This window comes from Podarcis muralis, chromosome 2 (genome assembly GCF_964188315.1).
Source record: "Podarcis muralis chromosome 2, rPodMur119.hap1.1, whole genome shotgun sequence".
In the NCBI taxonomy this organism is placed as follows: Eukaryota; Metazoa; Chordata; class Lepidosauria; order Squamata; family Lacertidae; genus Podarcis; species Podarcis muralis.
The window spans coordinates 40,464,441-40,481,692 of NC_135656.1; the positions used below are offsets into that span (position 1 = coordinate 40,464,441).

At 46.2% G+C, this 17,252-nt stretch overlaps 1 protein-coding gene across 10 annotated transcripts in view; it reads left to right on the plus strand.

Moving 5' to 3' along the window:
* Positions 1–4,885: 4,885 nt before the first annotated feature.
* ARHGAP44 (Rho GTPase activating protein 44) overlaps positions 4,886–17,252 on the plus strand; it is an 88,023-nt gene continuing 75,656 nt past the window's right edge. For 3 of the 10 annotated variants that reach the window (XM_028717151.2, XM_028717152.2, XM_028717154.2), the window contains exon 1: positions 4,887–5,492. In XM_028717151.2, coding sequence (XP_028572984.2) covers positions 5,440–5,492 — 53 coding nt within the window. In that variant the 5' untranslated portion in view covers positions 4,887–5,439. Of the gene's footprint in view, positions 5,493–17,252 lie in introns of all 10 variants that reach the window. The other 7 variants (XM_028717159.2, XM_028717153.2, XM_028717155.2 and 4 more) reach the window with 4 other exon arrangements.

The following is a 17,252-nucleotide window of genomic DNA, read 5'->3' on the forward strand; positions in this document are numbered from 1 at the left end:
AGACTATAGTATCACATTTTTTTTCTCAGCAGAAAGGAAACCTCATTTATTTCAAGGGTGTTACTTCTGAGTAAAATCCATAAATTGTTTTGTTTTGTTTAACCCTGTAAAGGCAGCACACCTAGGGAGTGAATGGAACAATGATCATGAGCAAAATGCTTTAGCCCAGTATCCTGCTTTTTCTGCTTCCCTGGGTGGAGCCCCTCCCAAGTCTCAGGTGCAGATGGTCAACATTCCTTCCTCTGTTGCCATAGCAGCAGTGATTAAACATCCTTAGCAATGGTGCTACCTGCAGAGTGCTGAAGCATTGGAGCTGCCTTTGCCTTTTGTGCTCTAAGTTTCTTCAGAAATCCTCAGCAGGCTTCCTTTTCCTTTTAATGAAAGCTTAGAGTCTGTGGGTCCTGCAGGCATTGGGTCGACAAAAATCCAACCCCTTCTACAAATCTGTTTGCAGCCCTGGTTTGGGGGTATTTTAGGATAACTCTAGGCATCCACCTACCTAATTACTTAGTGACCTTGGTGGGGGGCAGATGAGGGACAAGGACCCCAGGGATGTGACAATAATTGAGGAGCCCTGTGGCAATAATAAATATGAACTTTCTGTAAGTTGGGTTTTTTTTACCTTTTTTAGTTCTAGCTGTTTCGAGAGTGTAGAACTTGCACTCTTTCATAATTGTAACCTGAAGTACCCACAAACTTTGAATGCAACCTCTGCTGCATCGAAGGCTTTGAAGATATCAAGAACAATTGATGCAGTCTTCTGTAGCAGCCATTCCCAACCTGGTGCCCTCTTGCCATTTTGGACTACAATTCCCATCATCTCCCAGCCAGCAAAGGTGATGAAAAGGAAGCAGTTCTGGTTTGAGACGGCTGACCAGCCAGCAAAATCCATTCTAGTCAGTGTGATGGGGTAGAGGCAGCAGGCATCTCCCACCTTCTAGGGCAATTCTAGTATTATTTCATTATGCAATTAGCATTTTTACAAAAGATTAAAAGTACACCCCCAATGAAAATTCCTTTTTTTAAAAAAGGAGCACTGTGATGATTCACACCTTTGAACCCATGCAGAGCTCACTTCTTTCAGGGAAGCTGTTCAGGAGTGACAGGCAAGGACACTGGCTGGGAAACAGAATACTTCCCACTGTTCCTCCCATCCAGCAGCCAGGGTCTTATGTGCAAAGTAGTCATGCCACCCTCTGAACCCTGGGCTATTTGCACAAGGATATGCAGAGCTATCCTGTTAATTCTGCTTTACACGCTACGTGTAATTAGCACTTCTTTTAAAAAGCATTAAAATATGTTAATTTGAGCAGGAAAAAGAGACACTATACTCATGAGAAAATGATAGGTACAAGATGTTCTAGAAAACCTTGGGTACAACCAGCAACTTGCCCAGGAAAAGCAGCAGGAGAAATAATGTAACACTGCAGCTAGCAAAGATTTGCAGCCGAGATGGAGCCAATCGCTCACGTTTAGAGAAACAATAAAACAGCTCACAAAGCGCTACTTTGTATTTATAGCAGGCATGCGTAAGGGATACACCAGCTTTCCCCAATCTGGTGTCTTCCAGCTGTTTTAGACCTACAATTCTTATCAGTTCCAACCAGCATGGCTGTAGCCCTATGCTTCAGTCATATGGCCTGATGGGAAAATAAAATATGGTGGAAGCCCTGGTAGACACTGGCGGAGGAAGAGGAGTGCGGGGGGAGCACACCGCCCCCGGCAGCGTGATCCCCAGGGTGCCATCGCGGCTGCCCCCCGCAGGCAATGCGCCCCGCCCCCAAGATGTGCACCAGCCCCGCCCCATCTGCTCTCCACCCCCTGGTGCCGGAGCATGAAACTCCACCACTGCTGGTAGATATGCCGGTGGATGTACCAGCAGAACGCTCAATGAGTTCAGCTGCTGTGCCAGCAAACGAGCTGGCAGAACACCTGAGAAAGAATGGAGCTGTAAGCAGGACAAGAATTAGCACCAGACCAAAACCATGCCATTGTTGATGGTGCAACTTTTATTATTATTATTCATTTCATTTTTATATATTTTAAAGGAAAAAAATCTCAAAGAGGTTTGCAACACATGAAAACGCCAAATAAAAGAACCCAGAGTAAAACAATACTGAAGAAAGTCAGATATGAAGCACAGGCAATGACTGTTTCACACATATTCAATATGTGCGTGACCATGCATGCGCACATCTCCACAACCAGGAAGTGGCTAGGAAAATTGGGGGGGGGGGAGGTAATGGGAACAGGGTGGAGCGGTGGATGGCCCAAGGCAGAGGACACCAAGGGGGGGGGAATAGAAGAAAAGAAGAGGAAGGAAGGAAAAAGAAGGAAAATATAAGGGACTTCCAAATTTCCATCTGTCAGTTACATAAAAGAAATTATTCACACTAGAATGACATCAAACTTATCTACTTTCTGTTTGGCAATATTCTCCCAATCTTCTGACCCAAATGTCTCAAATTAATTCATTTTCCTTTTCACCCAAAAAGTCCAAAAGTGGTTCTCTAATTATTGTTATTTATAAATGTCAGCAATAGTTTTTTTATCCAGCTAAATGTATCCTCAGTATCTTAAAAAGTAGAGACATCACCTTGCCAACAAAGGTCCGTATAGTTAAAGCCATGGTTTTCCCAGTAGTGATGTATGGAAGTGAGAGCTGGACCATAAAGAAGGCTGATCGCCGAAGAATTGATGCTTTTGAATTATGGTGCTGGAGGAGACTCTTGAGAGTCCCATGGACTGCAAGAAGATCAAACGTATCCATTCTTAAGGAAATCAGCCCTGAGTGCTCACTGGAAGGACAGATAGTGAAGCTGAGGCTCCAATACTTTGGCCACCTCATGAGAAGACAAGACTCCCTGGAAAAGACCCTGATGTTGGGAAAGATTGAGGGCACAAGGAGAAGGGGATGACAGAGGACAAGATGATTGGACGGTGTTCTCGAAGCTACCAGCATGAGTTTGACCAAACTGCGGGAGGCAGTGGAAGACAGGAGTGCCTGGCGTGCTCTGGTCCATGGGGTCACGAAGAGTCGGACACAACTAAACGACTAAACAACAACAACAAATGTATCCTTCAGTTTCCAATGCAGTTTAAGTAATTCTTCAAACAGTAAGGAGGAGAGAGAGAAATTCTAAAAGCTGAGGGTGTTTGATTTATGCAACTGAGCCTGACCCTGGGTCTGAAGTTTGGATGCTGCTATCCCTGTGCCAGCCAGCCAGGCCTGCAGCATCACCTCCCATGTTTCAAGTGCAGCCCAAGGTGAGGGCCAGGAGAACCACCTGAGCTGAATGGAAAGAATGTTAACTGCACCTCATCCAAGACCATTTTGGCTGTTTCTTAGTGCCGACTCAGGTCATGGTGCCTGAGTTTTCACAACTGTCACCTGCCATGAACCACCATTGGCAGCAGATATGCTCTCAGCTTATGAAAATATTTTATTCTCTTGTTAATTCTGATTACAGTGGTACCTCGGGTTAAGTACTTAATTTGTTCCGGAGGTCCGTTCTTAACCTGAAACTGTTCTTAACCTGAAGCACCACTTTAGCTAATGGGGCCTCCTGTTCTCATCCTGAAGCAATGTTCTTAACCTGAAGCACTATTTCTGGGTTAGGGGAGTCTGTAACCTGAAGCGTATGTAACCTGAAGCATATGTAACCTGAGGTACCACTGTATTTCTGCTGTTAAGACAGTGGATTTAAAAAAAAATATTAAAGTTTTTCATAATACAAAAAGATAAAATAAACTAAACTAAATTCTTTTATTCTATGGTTCTGTATTCTGAATTTTTGAAGCACCTTTGCTTGGTTCCAATAAATTTTGACAATGTCACCTGGCTACAGTGGATATGTTCCACCAGTAGTGGTTACCAATGGCTGTTGCCCATAATGGCTGTGTTCTCGCCTCAACCACTGAAGGCAGGAAGCCTCTGCATGCCAGCAGTTGCTGTCACTCGCAGGTCCTGCTTCTAATTCGCCACTGCAAGAACAGGCTGCTGGGTGTAGATGGGCCTTGGAGTGAAATCCTTTATGTGAAAAAACACGCACAATATTTTTGTTTTTCGGTGGGGTGGGCTCTACCTTTTGTTATTTAGATTGTCTGTCATGTGGCAATCACTGCTGGTATACGAATGACTTTACATTTCCTCTTTATCTTTACAGTAGATAAAGATGTTATCCTGCCCATTTCACAGCTGAGGTTGAAGCAGCGATTTCTTTGTTCGGCGGACACTGTGCATTTTGGAGTCGGACGCTGGCAGAAGCCGGCCCAAAACAGAGTCCCCGTTGGAGCAGCGCGCTTTCCGAGGACACAATCCCCGGGCTTTATAAAAAGCGTCTTGAGCAATCCCGGCCTATAGGGATAGACAGATGTCCAGATGTGTCCGTAGAGGGCGAGAGGCGACGATCTGAGTGTTCAATCAGAATAAGCTAGCCAGAACCAGGTCCAAGTCGCCCATATAAGCCGGGGAGCTTCCTCTGCGCTCTCCCTTCCACGATGGTTGTCGTCTTGGGCAGCTGCACCATCTATGCCCCCCGTGGCCGAAATAGGAACATTTTTTGTGCGCGCGGGGTGGGGGCTCTCAATCCAGCCAGCTCTATCTTGAATTACAGAAACGCGGGCAAATGAGGATGAACAACCGGGTGGTGCTGGTGGTGAGACTCACCGGTTTTTCGCAGCAGCACCATCACCACTAGTGAACAGAGCCTCTCATTTCTGGCTCTTTTCGGGTTGAAAGAGCTCCCCACCCCGAGCAGGAATGGATGCTCGGCGCTGCTGTTGCTGCCTCCTTTCCCCTCCGCAGCCCCACTGCGCGGCCGCGGCAAAGTGCTCCGCTGCGCCCCCACCCGGCGCAAGTGGGAAAACGGCGGCCAGGAGGCGGAGACTCCAGTTCCCAGCGCCCCAGGCCGGGCAGCCGCAGTCCGAGCCGCCGCTTCTCTTCCAGCCTTGCCAGCAGCGCAGCGCGTCGGGATCGCCGCTGAGCTCGGAGAGGGAGAGAGGGAAAAGAGAAAGACGACCAGCTCAGCATGGCCGGCCGGGCGTGGGTCGGGAGGCTGCGCTGAGCACTCGGGGCCGGGCGTGCTCGCTCGGCGGCTGCCCTTAGCCAGAAAGGGAGAAAGTGACGCTCCTGCTGCTGCTGCTGCTGCTGCTGCTGCGCCCCCGAAGGATGCAGGAGGCGGCGATGGTGCTGGCCGGGGGCTGCCCCCCTCCTTCCCCGCCGCCGCCGCTGCTGCTGCTGCTGCAGTGCTAGAGTCCTCGTCTCCCTCCCCCTCCTCCTCCTCCTCCTCCACCACCTTCTACCTTGAAGAAGAAGGGCCATGTAACCGCCTCCTTCCGCCTCCCCCAGCCCGGGATAGCCACCGATCTCCCCAGCTCTCCCTCTCCTCCTCCGCTTTCCCCAGCCCGTCGCGGCGCTCTCTGGCCAAGGGCGCAACCATGAAGAAGCAATTCAACCGCATGCGGCAGCTCGCCAACCAGACCGTGGGCAGGTAAGGGAGGAAAGTGGTTTGGGGCTGGGGGTCCAAGGTAAAAGCACATCGCCTCGGCTTACAACGCCCCTTTCTGCCCCAGCGGACGCTGGAGCGCCAAGGAGCAGTGCGCGGGAGGGTGGTGGGTTAGGTACCGAGTGCAAATCATCCCCCTCCCCGTCTCTAAACTCGGTTTGTTTGGAGGGCTGTTTTGGTGAAGCTGCCTCCATTACATGTTTTGGTTTACCCGAGCTTTCGATATTCCTTCGGTCACAGCTTGTGCATTCCCCTCCTCCAATTTCCTATGGTTCTTCCCGCCTCTCTCTCTCGTTTACACACCCGCTGAGAGGCTGCTGTGGTTATATTGGGAAAGAGATCTTCATCCTTTGACTGCTAGCCTATGCTTAGAAAATGGAAGGGCTTCTTTCTGCTACCCCAAAGCCCTTACCTGAGGCTTCAAGGTGCTTCCTATGCTGCCTGGCCTCTGCTGGGTTTGTTCCCCAAGTAGTTTTATTCAGGAAGCTCTTGCTGTATGAAAACTCTGCCAGTTCCCCTCCACTTGTATAGGTTTTATCATAACCAGCTGCTGACAGGCAGGAGGGACAGGTAAGCAAGCTAACAGAAACCACTGGAAGGCATAAAAAGCCTGGCAAGGGGCAGTAATGGCATTTAGCAGCCTTTGCCTTCCGAGTTAAGACTGTGGTCCTAACCTCACTTAGCTGGGAGTAAGCCCTATTGGATACAGGCAGACTTAGTTCTGAGTAGACATGGTTAGGCTTGCAGCCTCAAGCTTGCAGAAAAATCTCCCTGGAGAGTCAGCAGCTCAGACTATAGCTATGGGGTGTCCTTTTCACCTCGGTTATTGCTTATCTCAGAATTTCTCTCTCTCTGCTCACCTCAGGATTTATTGCTGTTTATGCTAGCGAGAATCAGCTGTTATTGGTTGGGGAGCTGGCCTAGCTGGCTTTCATTCAGCAGCTGGCTTTTGAAGGAAGGAAGGGCCGGTTAGCCCTGCTCCTGCATGATAAGGGAGACTTGCTTTTGGATATTGCGAATCTGAGCATCTTTCTTCTGCCCTTGATGTGGCAGCCAGGATCAGTGTGGACCTGTGAGAGTGCTGTGCAGGCTCTGATGTGCTGGCTGGGCCTTGTGTTCACGGCATTTGCTTGCTTTAATGGGAATGCAAAACCTTTTGAGAATTATACCATGTCTAGATAGAGGTTCTCTACCCCCTCCCCAATCTTATTCCTCAATTATGTCCCATTTTTTGGATAGAGGTATGAGGCAGATGGAAGGGTCAGTGGGAGAGGGAGGAGCTATGTGGCTTTCATGGAATGCTATAACACAGGGCGCAAAAATTGTCGGGGGAGAAATCTCGCTGTGCTTTGCAACCTATTTGTTTGATTTCTTTTCTTCTCCTGACAGCCTTAATGGGGGGAACAGGGGATGCGCTGAGCAGCTCTTCCAGTGTTATGCCTGCGGACTGTCCAGATGGGCAGTGCATCATTCATTCGCGCCAATCTATCCAGCTGACATGTGTCCATCTTTGCATCGCTTCCTCTAGCAGCTGTGAGCACTGGCTTTCCCTACAGCCTCCAGGGATGGCTAGCCAAATGGCTCTGCCTCTATCTATGGCTTGCAGTATCAGGGAAGTTTTTATTCTTCATTTCTCCGGATATTGCAGCCTGGCCCTGTGCTACGGCTCCATTGCTATCATGCCTTTCTGGTAGTTGACTCAGTCCTTGTTGAGAAATCCGATCACGTCCAACTTGGGTTTAATTGTAGTAGCAGAGGTGGCCCTGCTGTGCAGGCTGCTTTTGATAAGTGTGGTGAAAAAGCTCTTCTGCACGGCCAGCAACAATCCCACCCCCAATTTTGTGGTCCATTTTGAATCCCAGGGGGAAAAAATGACTGTGCCTCTGAAACAATGAGGTGGGGTTGGCTTGTTTTCCTTTCTCGGCAATCAGTTGGTGTAAGAAACCAAATGCCTTATTGGTCAGTGACTTGGCTGTGAAAGCAGGCGGCTAGGCTGTTTAGCCGAGGGCATGTGTGCTACTTGATGGGGAGACGGCTTAAGGCATTGGTTCTGCTGTTGCAAAGCCTGTCAATGGGACTGTGGAGCCAACAGGCATAATAGCAGCCAATTTGCTGAACAAATGACCTACATTAGACATTGTAGTGGGAGGTGGCTTGGTTGGGAAGGAAACCGATGGGCATAAATGTAATTGTACGATGTGGAAAGGTAATGTGACAGGAGTCATGTGATGGGTTGAAGCTCTATCTCTTTTGCTTGTTGTCTGAATAAAGGTACCACTTCGACCAGCACTGGAAGGGGGGGGGGCATCCATTGTGAGCCAGAAGGATGCACCTAGTTTTCATGTTAGTTGCATATAATAACATTTGTGTGCATGCAGTTGGTGACCTCAGGCCTAGATGTGTTATGCATTTGTGTAGAGTCCTTTGTCTAACTTTCAGCATGAATCGCTGCTTTTAGATAAGCAGCAATTAATTGCCCTGATCCAGCTTATCCACATGAGCCATGCATATTTTGGCTGTCCCCAGTGTGACAACCTCTCTTTAATTTTGGGTGGGGGTGGTGGCCAGGGGGGAGGGCAGTTGAGAGGAATGGTGACATTTGACAGACCTGCTGAAACTTCCAGCCAGCTGATGTGACCAAAAGGCTCTGTTATTAACTATCCCTGGGTTTCAAAACCATGACTCAGATCTTTAAAATCACATAATAGGTTTAGAACCAGTGAGATTATATAAATCCTAGTTCACTTTTGTGCATTTTCCCATTTGTGGGAAACAAAATTGCTCTTTCTGGGAGCTTTTCTGCTGTCAGTGTTAACTTCCACTCCTTCTGTTACTATTTCTATTAGTAAGCTGTTATTTCTGATTAAGTATCTGTCAGTTCTTAGTCACTTTGGTGCCATTCTCTATAGTTAAACAGGATGCCTCATAGACAATATCCCTTATCTTGTTTTGGGTATGTTTGTGTGCACATGTGGTAACAGATCTTGGGCATTGGCTATGTTGGAGTCTGGCCACATGGCAGCATTGCATGCATAGAGATTGCACTGTCCCTCAGTTACTTTGTTTGGAGTCTGTGAATTTTATATTTATTTCCCATGGAAATAGGATGTATGATAGATAACCTTATGGCCTTTGTTCTGCTTGGGATTCAAAGATATTGAGAAAGAACTGCCATTGAGTTCACAAGGCAACTTGGCTTGTGTTGGAGACAGAGTGAGAGTGTTTCAGGTTCATGTTCATTTCACCACCTTTCTATGTTGTTATACTCAAAGCAGTTTACAAGCTGAAGAAACAACAACATATACAACAAAGATCATACATCATATAACAATGCAATCCAATACAAATAAGCCATAATAAGATATGACTTTAAAATAAACAATTTATATTAATTAATGTAATATTCAACCATCCATTAGCATATAATAATACACAACAGCGTTAACTCTCAAAATATCAGCAAACAATAATTAAACAGAAATTCACTCTCAATAATTACATTGAATGATAACTAAACTACAATAAAAAAAATAACATCAAGTCACAATACCAAATACATAAAATGCATTACACAATACAATACATTTAAAAAACATTGAATTGAGCAACTATTATGAAATTATTTTTGAGAGGCTGAGATGTTTGGTAGTTGTTAGAACACTAGTTTGAATTAGGTGGTCATTAGACGGGTAAACCATGTTAATTTTGCTCTCTGTTATACAGAACAAGAGATAATAAAATCATAGAATTATAAAGTTGGAGGGGACCACAAGGGTCATCTAGTCTAAGCCTCTTCAATGCAGGAATCTTTTACCCAGGAATCTTTTACCCAGCAGGAATCTTTTACCCAGCTTGGAGCTCATGCTCTACCAACTGAGCTATCCCTTCACTTGGCAAACTTCTATTGCACTGTCTATATAAAGGAAATTTGGTTCCACTCATAATGGTTGGATGGGAGGTTGCTGGAGCCAGTGATTGCAGACCTGGAAGGGAACAGTTGAGGGGAGGAAGAACTAAGGAAGATTTGATGTCATTAGAGGCCTCGGTCTTGCAAAAAGTGTCCACCTTCAAATTATATTCAGACTTTGGTGTTCAAGGTGGCAGTATATACAGGCTCTTTTTCATTAAGGCTCAGAAGTGCAGGCAGAAAATACAGCCGAAAGTGGAACTGCTTATGGCTTCCTATTGCACTTTGCCATCTCTATGCATCTCCTCAGTGGCAAATGGAATGGGTTCTTTCCATTTCTCTACTGCATTCTGATGCCTCATATGGAAAATGAGGTTGCTGGGTGCTGCCCATGATGACAATAAGCTAGAGAGGAAAGGGCTTCCCCTTGCACCTCTTCATTTACATAGTGCATAGTGCATAGTGTGGTGGCCTATGTTCCCAGGAAGCACTGAGAGGGATAGGGAGCCTGGCCTTCTAGATGTTCTTGGCCCCAGCCACCATAGCCAGTGATGAAGGATGATGGGAGCTATAGGTCAAACAATATCTTGAGAGCCATAGGTTCCCCATCCCTGATCTTCTTAGATCTTAACAAACCTTGCTATCTAGCATGACTGCCATTGCCTGGTGACAGTTCATCCTTTCCTCACTTTCTCAGTTGGGGGTGTTAATCCATCTTATTTTCCTTTATATTCAAATTTCAGGATAAAATGAGGGAGGAGACACAAGGGTGTGACAACAGCACATCTTGCGGGCCTCTGGTACCACTGAGAAGATCTCCTTTCCCCTTACTTTGCCTCCATGTATTACCTGCTTCAGGAAAGCCTCCAACACCATATGCTGCAACACATGCTCTAGCTGTGCACTGAGTGGACATCTCCACTGAGCTGTGAAATAAAGGAGGCACTGGGTGATTATTTCTTTCCTTTGCATTCTAACCAGCTTGGATCTGAGGCTGCTGCTTCCTTGACCATCACAAAAATCTATAAGAACTATGGCCCATGTCTAGCATCCTCTTCTCACAGTGGTTGACCAGATGCTTGTGGAAAGCCAGCAAGCAGGATTCATGCACAAGAACACTCTGCCTTCCTGTGTATTAAGAAGCATTGCAAATAGCCATCGATAGCCGTCTCTTTCATCATACCAGGTTGCCAAGGGAACCTTCCTTTAACAAGGGTGAGCCAAGGAGCCAAGGCAATCTTTCTCTCAGTTAGACAGACAGACACACACACACACACACTTTCCTGGATTGGCATAGTAGATACTGCCCCCCCCCTTGCATTTCCTTAGAACTTCCTTCTTTGATTGGACAGATTAAGGCTGTCACTTGCTCTGCAAAAAAGAGATGGAGAGATGAAGGCAGAGGAGACCATGTTAAGTTAATTTGCATCCTTTCAGCTATGTGTGTTCCAACCCTCTCCCCTTCCACAAGTTCATCCTTCTGGAAGGATGGTGTTCCTCCCTCCCTCTGCCAGAGTATAAGAGCAGTAATGGCTAATCTGCATTGCAATATCTGCCTCTGCCTGTCAGATCTTGACCTTTTCTGTATAAAACAGAGGTGAAAAGCATAATAAACAACTTCCTGGCATTTTACTGTGGATAGCTTTTCTATCAAACTCCCCCTTTTTAGTGGTATGAAGCTGGTTTCAATCCAGGTGCAGCATAAACCCTGGTTAGTCTTAGTGGGTGAGGTGGGTGTTTGCTTTGCAGAAGAGCTGGGACAAAAGCAGTCCCACAGACCACAGTTAATTCCTTATTGGGCTCTTTCATACGAGCATACAGAATTCAGGTTGGAGTATTTGTCCACTTAGTCCTGTGGTGTCTACTCTGACTAGCAGAGTTTAGCTTCTCAAGAAAGATGTTTCACATCACCTGATCCTTCTAACTGGAGAGGCCATGCATGCAAAATGTGTGCTCCATGACTGAACTATGGTCCCTGCTCCTTTTTTTATATTTGTATTAGCCTTCTGAACAGAGTTAGGGAAGTGGATCCAGCCAGTGGATCCAGTTCCCCCACCCTTGGCAGGCTGTTTTGATTGTGGGTGGAGCCTAATGACCTGTCAGTCATAGTGATATCAGGTGATCTTTGCCACAAACCAAGCCCAGCCAAGCAAGCTTGGAAGTTACCACCAATCAGCTAACTGGCACAATCTTCAAGCTCTGCTACCTGCAGGGGTCAGCTATACTATTGAGTTCCAGAACTTTATGGCATAGCCAATCCCAGCTGCCTTCCTCTGACCACTGACAGCTACACTGGCAACCTCATCTCCACTTGCCCCATATCTGCCATCATACATATGGGTGGGTGTGTTTTGAGGGAAATGGCCTCATAAGCCAAACAGAGACTTGTGCCAGCCCTAATTAGGCCCATGGGTCCCAGTTCCCACTGGCACGCTTTAGAGTCTGTATGCCTCTGGCTAGCATATGTTGGGGATTAACAAATAGCTGTATCAATCTCAGTACCATTCCCCATTTATGAATTTCTCAGTGGCATCTGTCTGGCCTTTGTGGACTGACAGCAGGCTGAGGCACATGGACCATTGATCTGACCCAACATGGCAATTCTTAATGTCTATGCCATTCCCCCTCTCCTTCAAACTTTTCCAGGGGGTTAGCCCTGTTCATCTCTTGTAGCAACCTTAGAAAATAATTTTTAAATGGCACAAATTTTCATGGACTGCAGGCCACTTCTTTGGATGCATGGCTGTTATCCTGGATTACAGGTACACACATAATTCTTTGTAAGGCTGGATGGGAGAGGAATTGTAAATGGTGAGGTCAGAAGGAAATGGAATGCAGGAACTACCAACAATGATAATTGCATTATTAATGGTGGCTACTCTCTCTCTCTCTCTCTCTCTCTCTCACACACACACACACACACACACACACACTTGCGATAACACAGATATCCTGGCATTGATAAGCTGATTAACACATACAGCATGGCTAGAATTGATTGTGTCAATGACACAATCCAATTATTGGATGCCTTCTGAGGTCTGTCACTTGTGGTGGTGGTGGTGCATTGGAAACAGGTGTGGGCAATAAGCAAGGTTGGCTGCAGGTTCAGGAGGAGAGCAATATTCTCACTTCCTCTCTCACTCTCTCTACTGCTCCCCTCTCCCCTTGAAACACACCATATGCAGGTTTAAAGCCTACACCACTATGACTCTAAGCAAAGATTAGATTCCGCTGAAACTTGGGAAGCGTTTCATCTTCCTCGATTCCTACATTTTCCTGTTTCATTTAATAAGACTTCAGGCAATAAAATGCTGAAACCGTAAGCTAAAGGAAAACCAAAAGGAGATGTAGATGACAGAAGAAATGGGCTATTAGGGGATGGTTCAGATGGTTGGAAAGGAGCTTTGTGCTGCAGAGAGGCTCCCTCCACTCCTTTAAGCAGGTGGTTGCCCAAAGACCACACCATCAAATAAATTACCTGGTAACATTCCTGCATGCACCAACTATATTCTTGAAGAGCTTTCAGCCATGATGGTGGTTCACATGCAGAATGTCCTGTGTGTTTGGAGCAGGGACTGAGATACTAGGCACCAGCACTGGGCAGAAATGTTTTGTGCATGCACAACACTTAGGTGTAGGAGAAATCATGAAAACCTCATGTAGGTTTTTGTGTGTGCCACATACAGCTCTTGGACCATGTATGTGTAAATGCATGCTGAAGAGCCACAGCTAGTCACAAACTCCTAAATGCATGAATGTGCATTGGATTAGATGCATGTTTATGCAGCCTGTGCAATGATCTACCACGTGACTTTCCTGTTGCTGTTATTTCCTCCTTTTTATATGCTTGAAGCAGTCCAGCCCCTCAGTTGCGTCCAAAGTACAACTTTCCAGCTTAAGTGTTAGGGCTTGTTGCTGCCCTCGGCTCCTTTGGGAGGAAAGGCAGGAAATAGACTGAATAAGTAATTGGCAAGATAGAGCTGGGTTTTAGTTTTTAAACCCTAAGCTACTACTTGGGGTTTGTAACCAATAAGAAGCAGGGCATTCAGGAATTCAAAATTGGTCATGAAATCATATAATATGCGTGAAATGATATGCATGCCCTTACCCCAAACAGCATACATTTGATTACTTCCATTTGCCTGGCTCTTAAGGCTTTCTGCTTGCAGCAATGCATTTTAAAAGCAAAAATAGTCAATTAAAAAGCAATAAATAAATGACCAGTTAAAACATACATCACCATCCTTTGTCAAACCTTTGCCAGTTGGCTTAACTCCTGCTGTCGAAAGCTGTCTCCTAATATCAAAGTCTTGCAATGTGTTCAGAAGATGCCCAGACTCAATCTTAGCCAAATCTCCAGGGGGGGAGGGGGGAAGTTATGGAACAGCTTCTGTTAGAAAACCATTTCCCCCTACATGGAGTACAGAAATATAGGAAGCTGCCTTCTACCAATAATTGATCCATCTAGCTCAGTACTTGCAATGCTGAATGGCAGTGCCTCTACAGGATTTCAGACAGAAGTCATTCTCTGCAGTTTGCCTGCCCAAAAAGCTCACACCCAGAATGTATGAGAAGGGTCATTGTGGGTCACAGTCTGTAATGGCAGCATCCATGTGATTCCTATAGGGTTAGGATCTCTTCTGTTTCTTAATTTTATAGGGTATGGTGCTGCCCTAAATAGCGGGGTTTTTATACCATAAAGCAGAATTTAATTAGTGATCCCATTGATGACCTTCTTTCACATGCACTTCGGGAGGACTTGGGATGCTGCAAAGGACATTTAGCTCCCTGGAAAAGAATTCAATGTTTTTATTGATTCTGGTGATGTAGGTTAATCAGTGTGTGTGTCCTGGTCTGCATCATGCCACCTGAGCAGGTCAATGTTTAGCAGAAATCACAAAGAGCATTTTCTTAATTTTGTTATGACTTCACTTTGTTTAATATTGCATTTGTAACATACTTTTCCTCTAGTGAGCACCAGTAGCCCCTTTTATCTTCACAGCAACCCTGCCAGGTAGGTCATTCTCAGAGACAGTGGTGGTTGGCCCAAGACTGCACAGAGAGGCTCTATGATTTTCTCTCTCCAATTAGTCTCCTCATTAGTGCTGCCAGATCTTCTTGTTTTCATACTCCAGAAAATAAAATCCATGCTCCTAATGGCAGCTGAGCAGCTGAAAAGCTCCTCTTGAGATGAGAAAGGAAACCCTGGAGCAGAATTTAAGTGTTCCACAGGTTGAGCCTGCATTACACAGGTTCCCAAGGTCATCTGGGTGTAAAAAGGGCACACCATAATAACCTTTAGCCCAGACTTCCAAACAGAGGCTCTGTGTCACTTAGGGCTGCTTGTGCAACTTGCCAGGGCGATTGTGCATCTACGTGCACACAGGCAAAATTATGAGAGCTTGTTTTGAAGCTGGACTTGACTGTATTTTCCCGGGTAACTTTTTACAGGCAGCATGCGAGTTCTGGTACTGGACACAATTTGAATATGTGCTGCTGCTACACATAGTGGTGGTTGGTGGTTGGAGGGGGAGAGAGAGAATGAATCATTTACCTACTGAACAGATTACCGGTAATTTGGAAGCTATGTTTTTTCTATAAAGCGTTGTTGCCTCAATTTCACTGCTTTCTTTCCTCCTCGTTCTCTGGTATCTCCTTTAGCTGAGATTCCTGCATTGCAGGGAGTTGGAGCAGATTGCCCTCAGAATCCCTTCCAACTCTATAATTCTGTGATTCTATGATTAAGACTCCTCCCCCCCTATTTATCTATTAGGAAAAGTGTTCTGATCATACCGATTTCATCATCGGAGATGGCTGGAATCGGCTTTGTCTAACAAGGAGGAAGTATAAATTAATTCAGCCAGATCCTCTTCCATATTGCAACTTGCTTGTGAATTTCTCAAATCATGAACATTTATTAGAGTAATTAGTCTTGGGGAGTAAGTAGTTGGGCTTTTTCCAGCTGTGAGAATCAGTATAAATGTGTTTGAGAAGTAAGGGCTTCTTCTTATATAGCCCCCCCCCCTTTTCCCCCAAAATGAAGATGACAAAACTAATGATCAAATATTAATGGCTAAATGTGATGAGGATTTTGCTTTTGGATTTGAATATAAGACACACAAGCACTTTCTGCCTGCCTTGGGGAAATGGGAAACACAGTTGCAGTAAGCATGTACAAATTAGCAGCTGTTTTAGAGTATGTAGACAAGGGAGTAAACAAGAACCCCTCAGGGATACTTCCAGGCAAAGAGCTTTTCCCAGAAATTGCAGCAGGGAAACCTGCCCTAACTTTGGAGGGAACTCCTGCAGTTCATTCGCAATTCTGACAGCCATCTGAATCAGCTTCTCCCCATCTCCATCCTCGTCTGTTGACCCCTGATATTTTTAGGACTCCAGCTCCCATTAGTTATAGCCAGAATGGCCTGTGGTCAGAGATGATGAGAGTCCAACCGCATCTGGAAGGCACCAGGTTGGGGAAGAGGCATGGAGTGGTGAGAGGTCAAGTCCATTGCCGCTTGGTAGCTGTCTTCCAAGGAACTAGATCAACCTTGTCCAATCTGGTGCCCTCCAGATACTTTGGATCATCCCTGATCATTGGCCAATCTGGCCTGGTCCAAAACATCTAGGAAGCATCAAGCTGGGAAAGACTCAACTGCATAGATCAATGGCCAGGCTCCATGAGGCCTTTTCATGTGCTGTTGCAGACAGCACATCTGCCACAGCTTTGAGGGGAAACAGGCAACCGCTACACAATGCATCAAGCCAACAGCTTGCTGGAGCATGAGGCTGGGCCATACTTTGTATCTGAGTCTGTGGTTGCACAGTAGAGGTGTTTTGTGACATGCCAAGCACGGCTTTTTGCCAAGGAGCCTGTGATGTGTGGACTGAGTATAGAAAAGGTTCTGTAAGGAACCTGATTTCATAGCACCTACATGTTGCACCAAATGAGGACAACTCGCGGCCCTTGGCCATTAGCAGCAGAGCCCACCAAGACCCAGGAGAGACCTTTCCAATCCCCTGCTGCCCAGCTTATCAGCCATCAGCTGATGGAGAGGAGGAGAACATTACTGTTCCTGTGCTGAGGGCACAGCAATCTCTGCTGCCCAGGGATTGCTGAGGAATGAAGGTTTCATACTCCCCCCGCCACACACACACATCAACCCTGATACAGCATAAGTGAGGGGGGCAGAGAAGGGAAGATATATGTTGAAAGGGGAAGGTGAATAGTACTAGACACAACCACTGCTGCATGTGGCCCTTGGGGGCAAAAAGCCTGCCTCTAAATCCAGCAAGCAGAGGATGGAGAGGAAATGTTAGCCAGATAGGGGTGGGTGGGTGATGTGGCCAGAGAGTAAACAGGGGTCAGAACTGTGATTTGCTCATCCTTCCTGCTGACCTGGAGAGCACACTTCAATGTGACTAGCCCCAGTTCTCAGTTTAATGTCATCCGATTGGCACAGAGTGAAGTTCAGGACCCTTACGCCCACCCTGGGTATTACCGTGTGCCAGGGCAGCTTTGCTCCCTTCTCTTTGACTCTCCCCACCCCCACCCACCTCCTCTTTCTTTTTCGTTTGTGCAAGCAAGTTCGTTCCATTCATCACATGAGCAGCACTGCAGATATTAGTTTAATGTCACACGTGGCTGCAAAAAAAAAATAAAAATGGCTCTAGACCCACAGGAGTTTCCTTGGCAAATGCGGCATACATTGAAGAGTGGAGAGGCGCTCCTTTAAATAAATCATCCACTTCAATAATTGATGTGAGGAAACCATGGTGAAAACTTTGTGCAGGGAGCTGGGGGCAGAGAGGAGAGGCCTGCAAATGGGCCTTTCTTT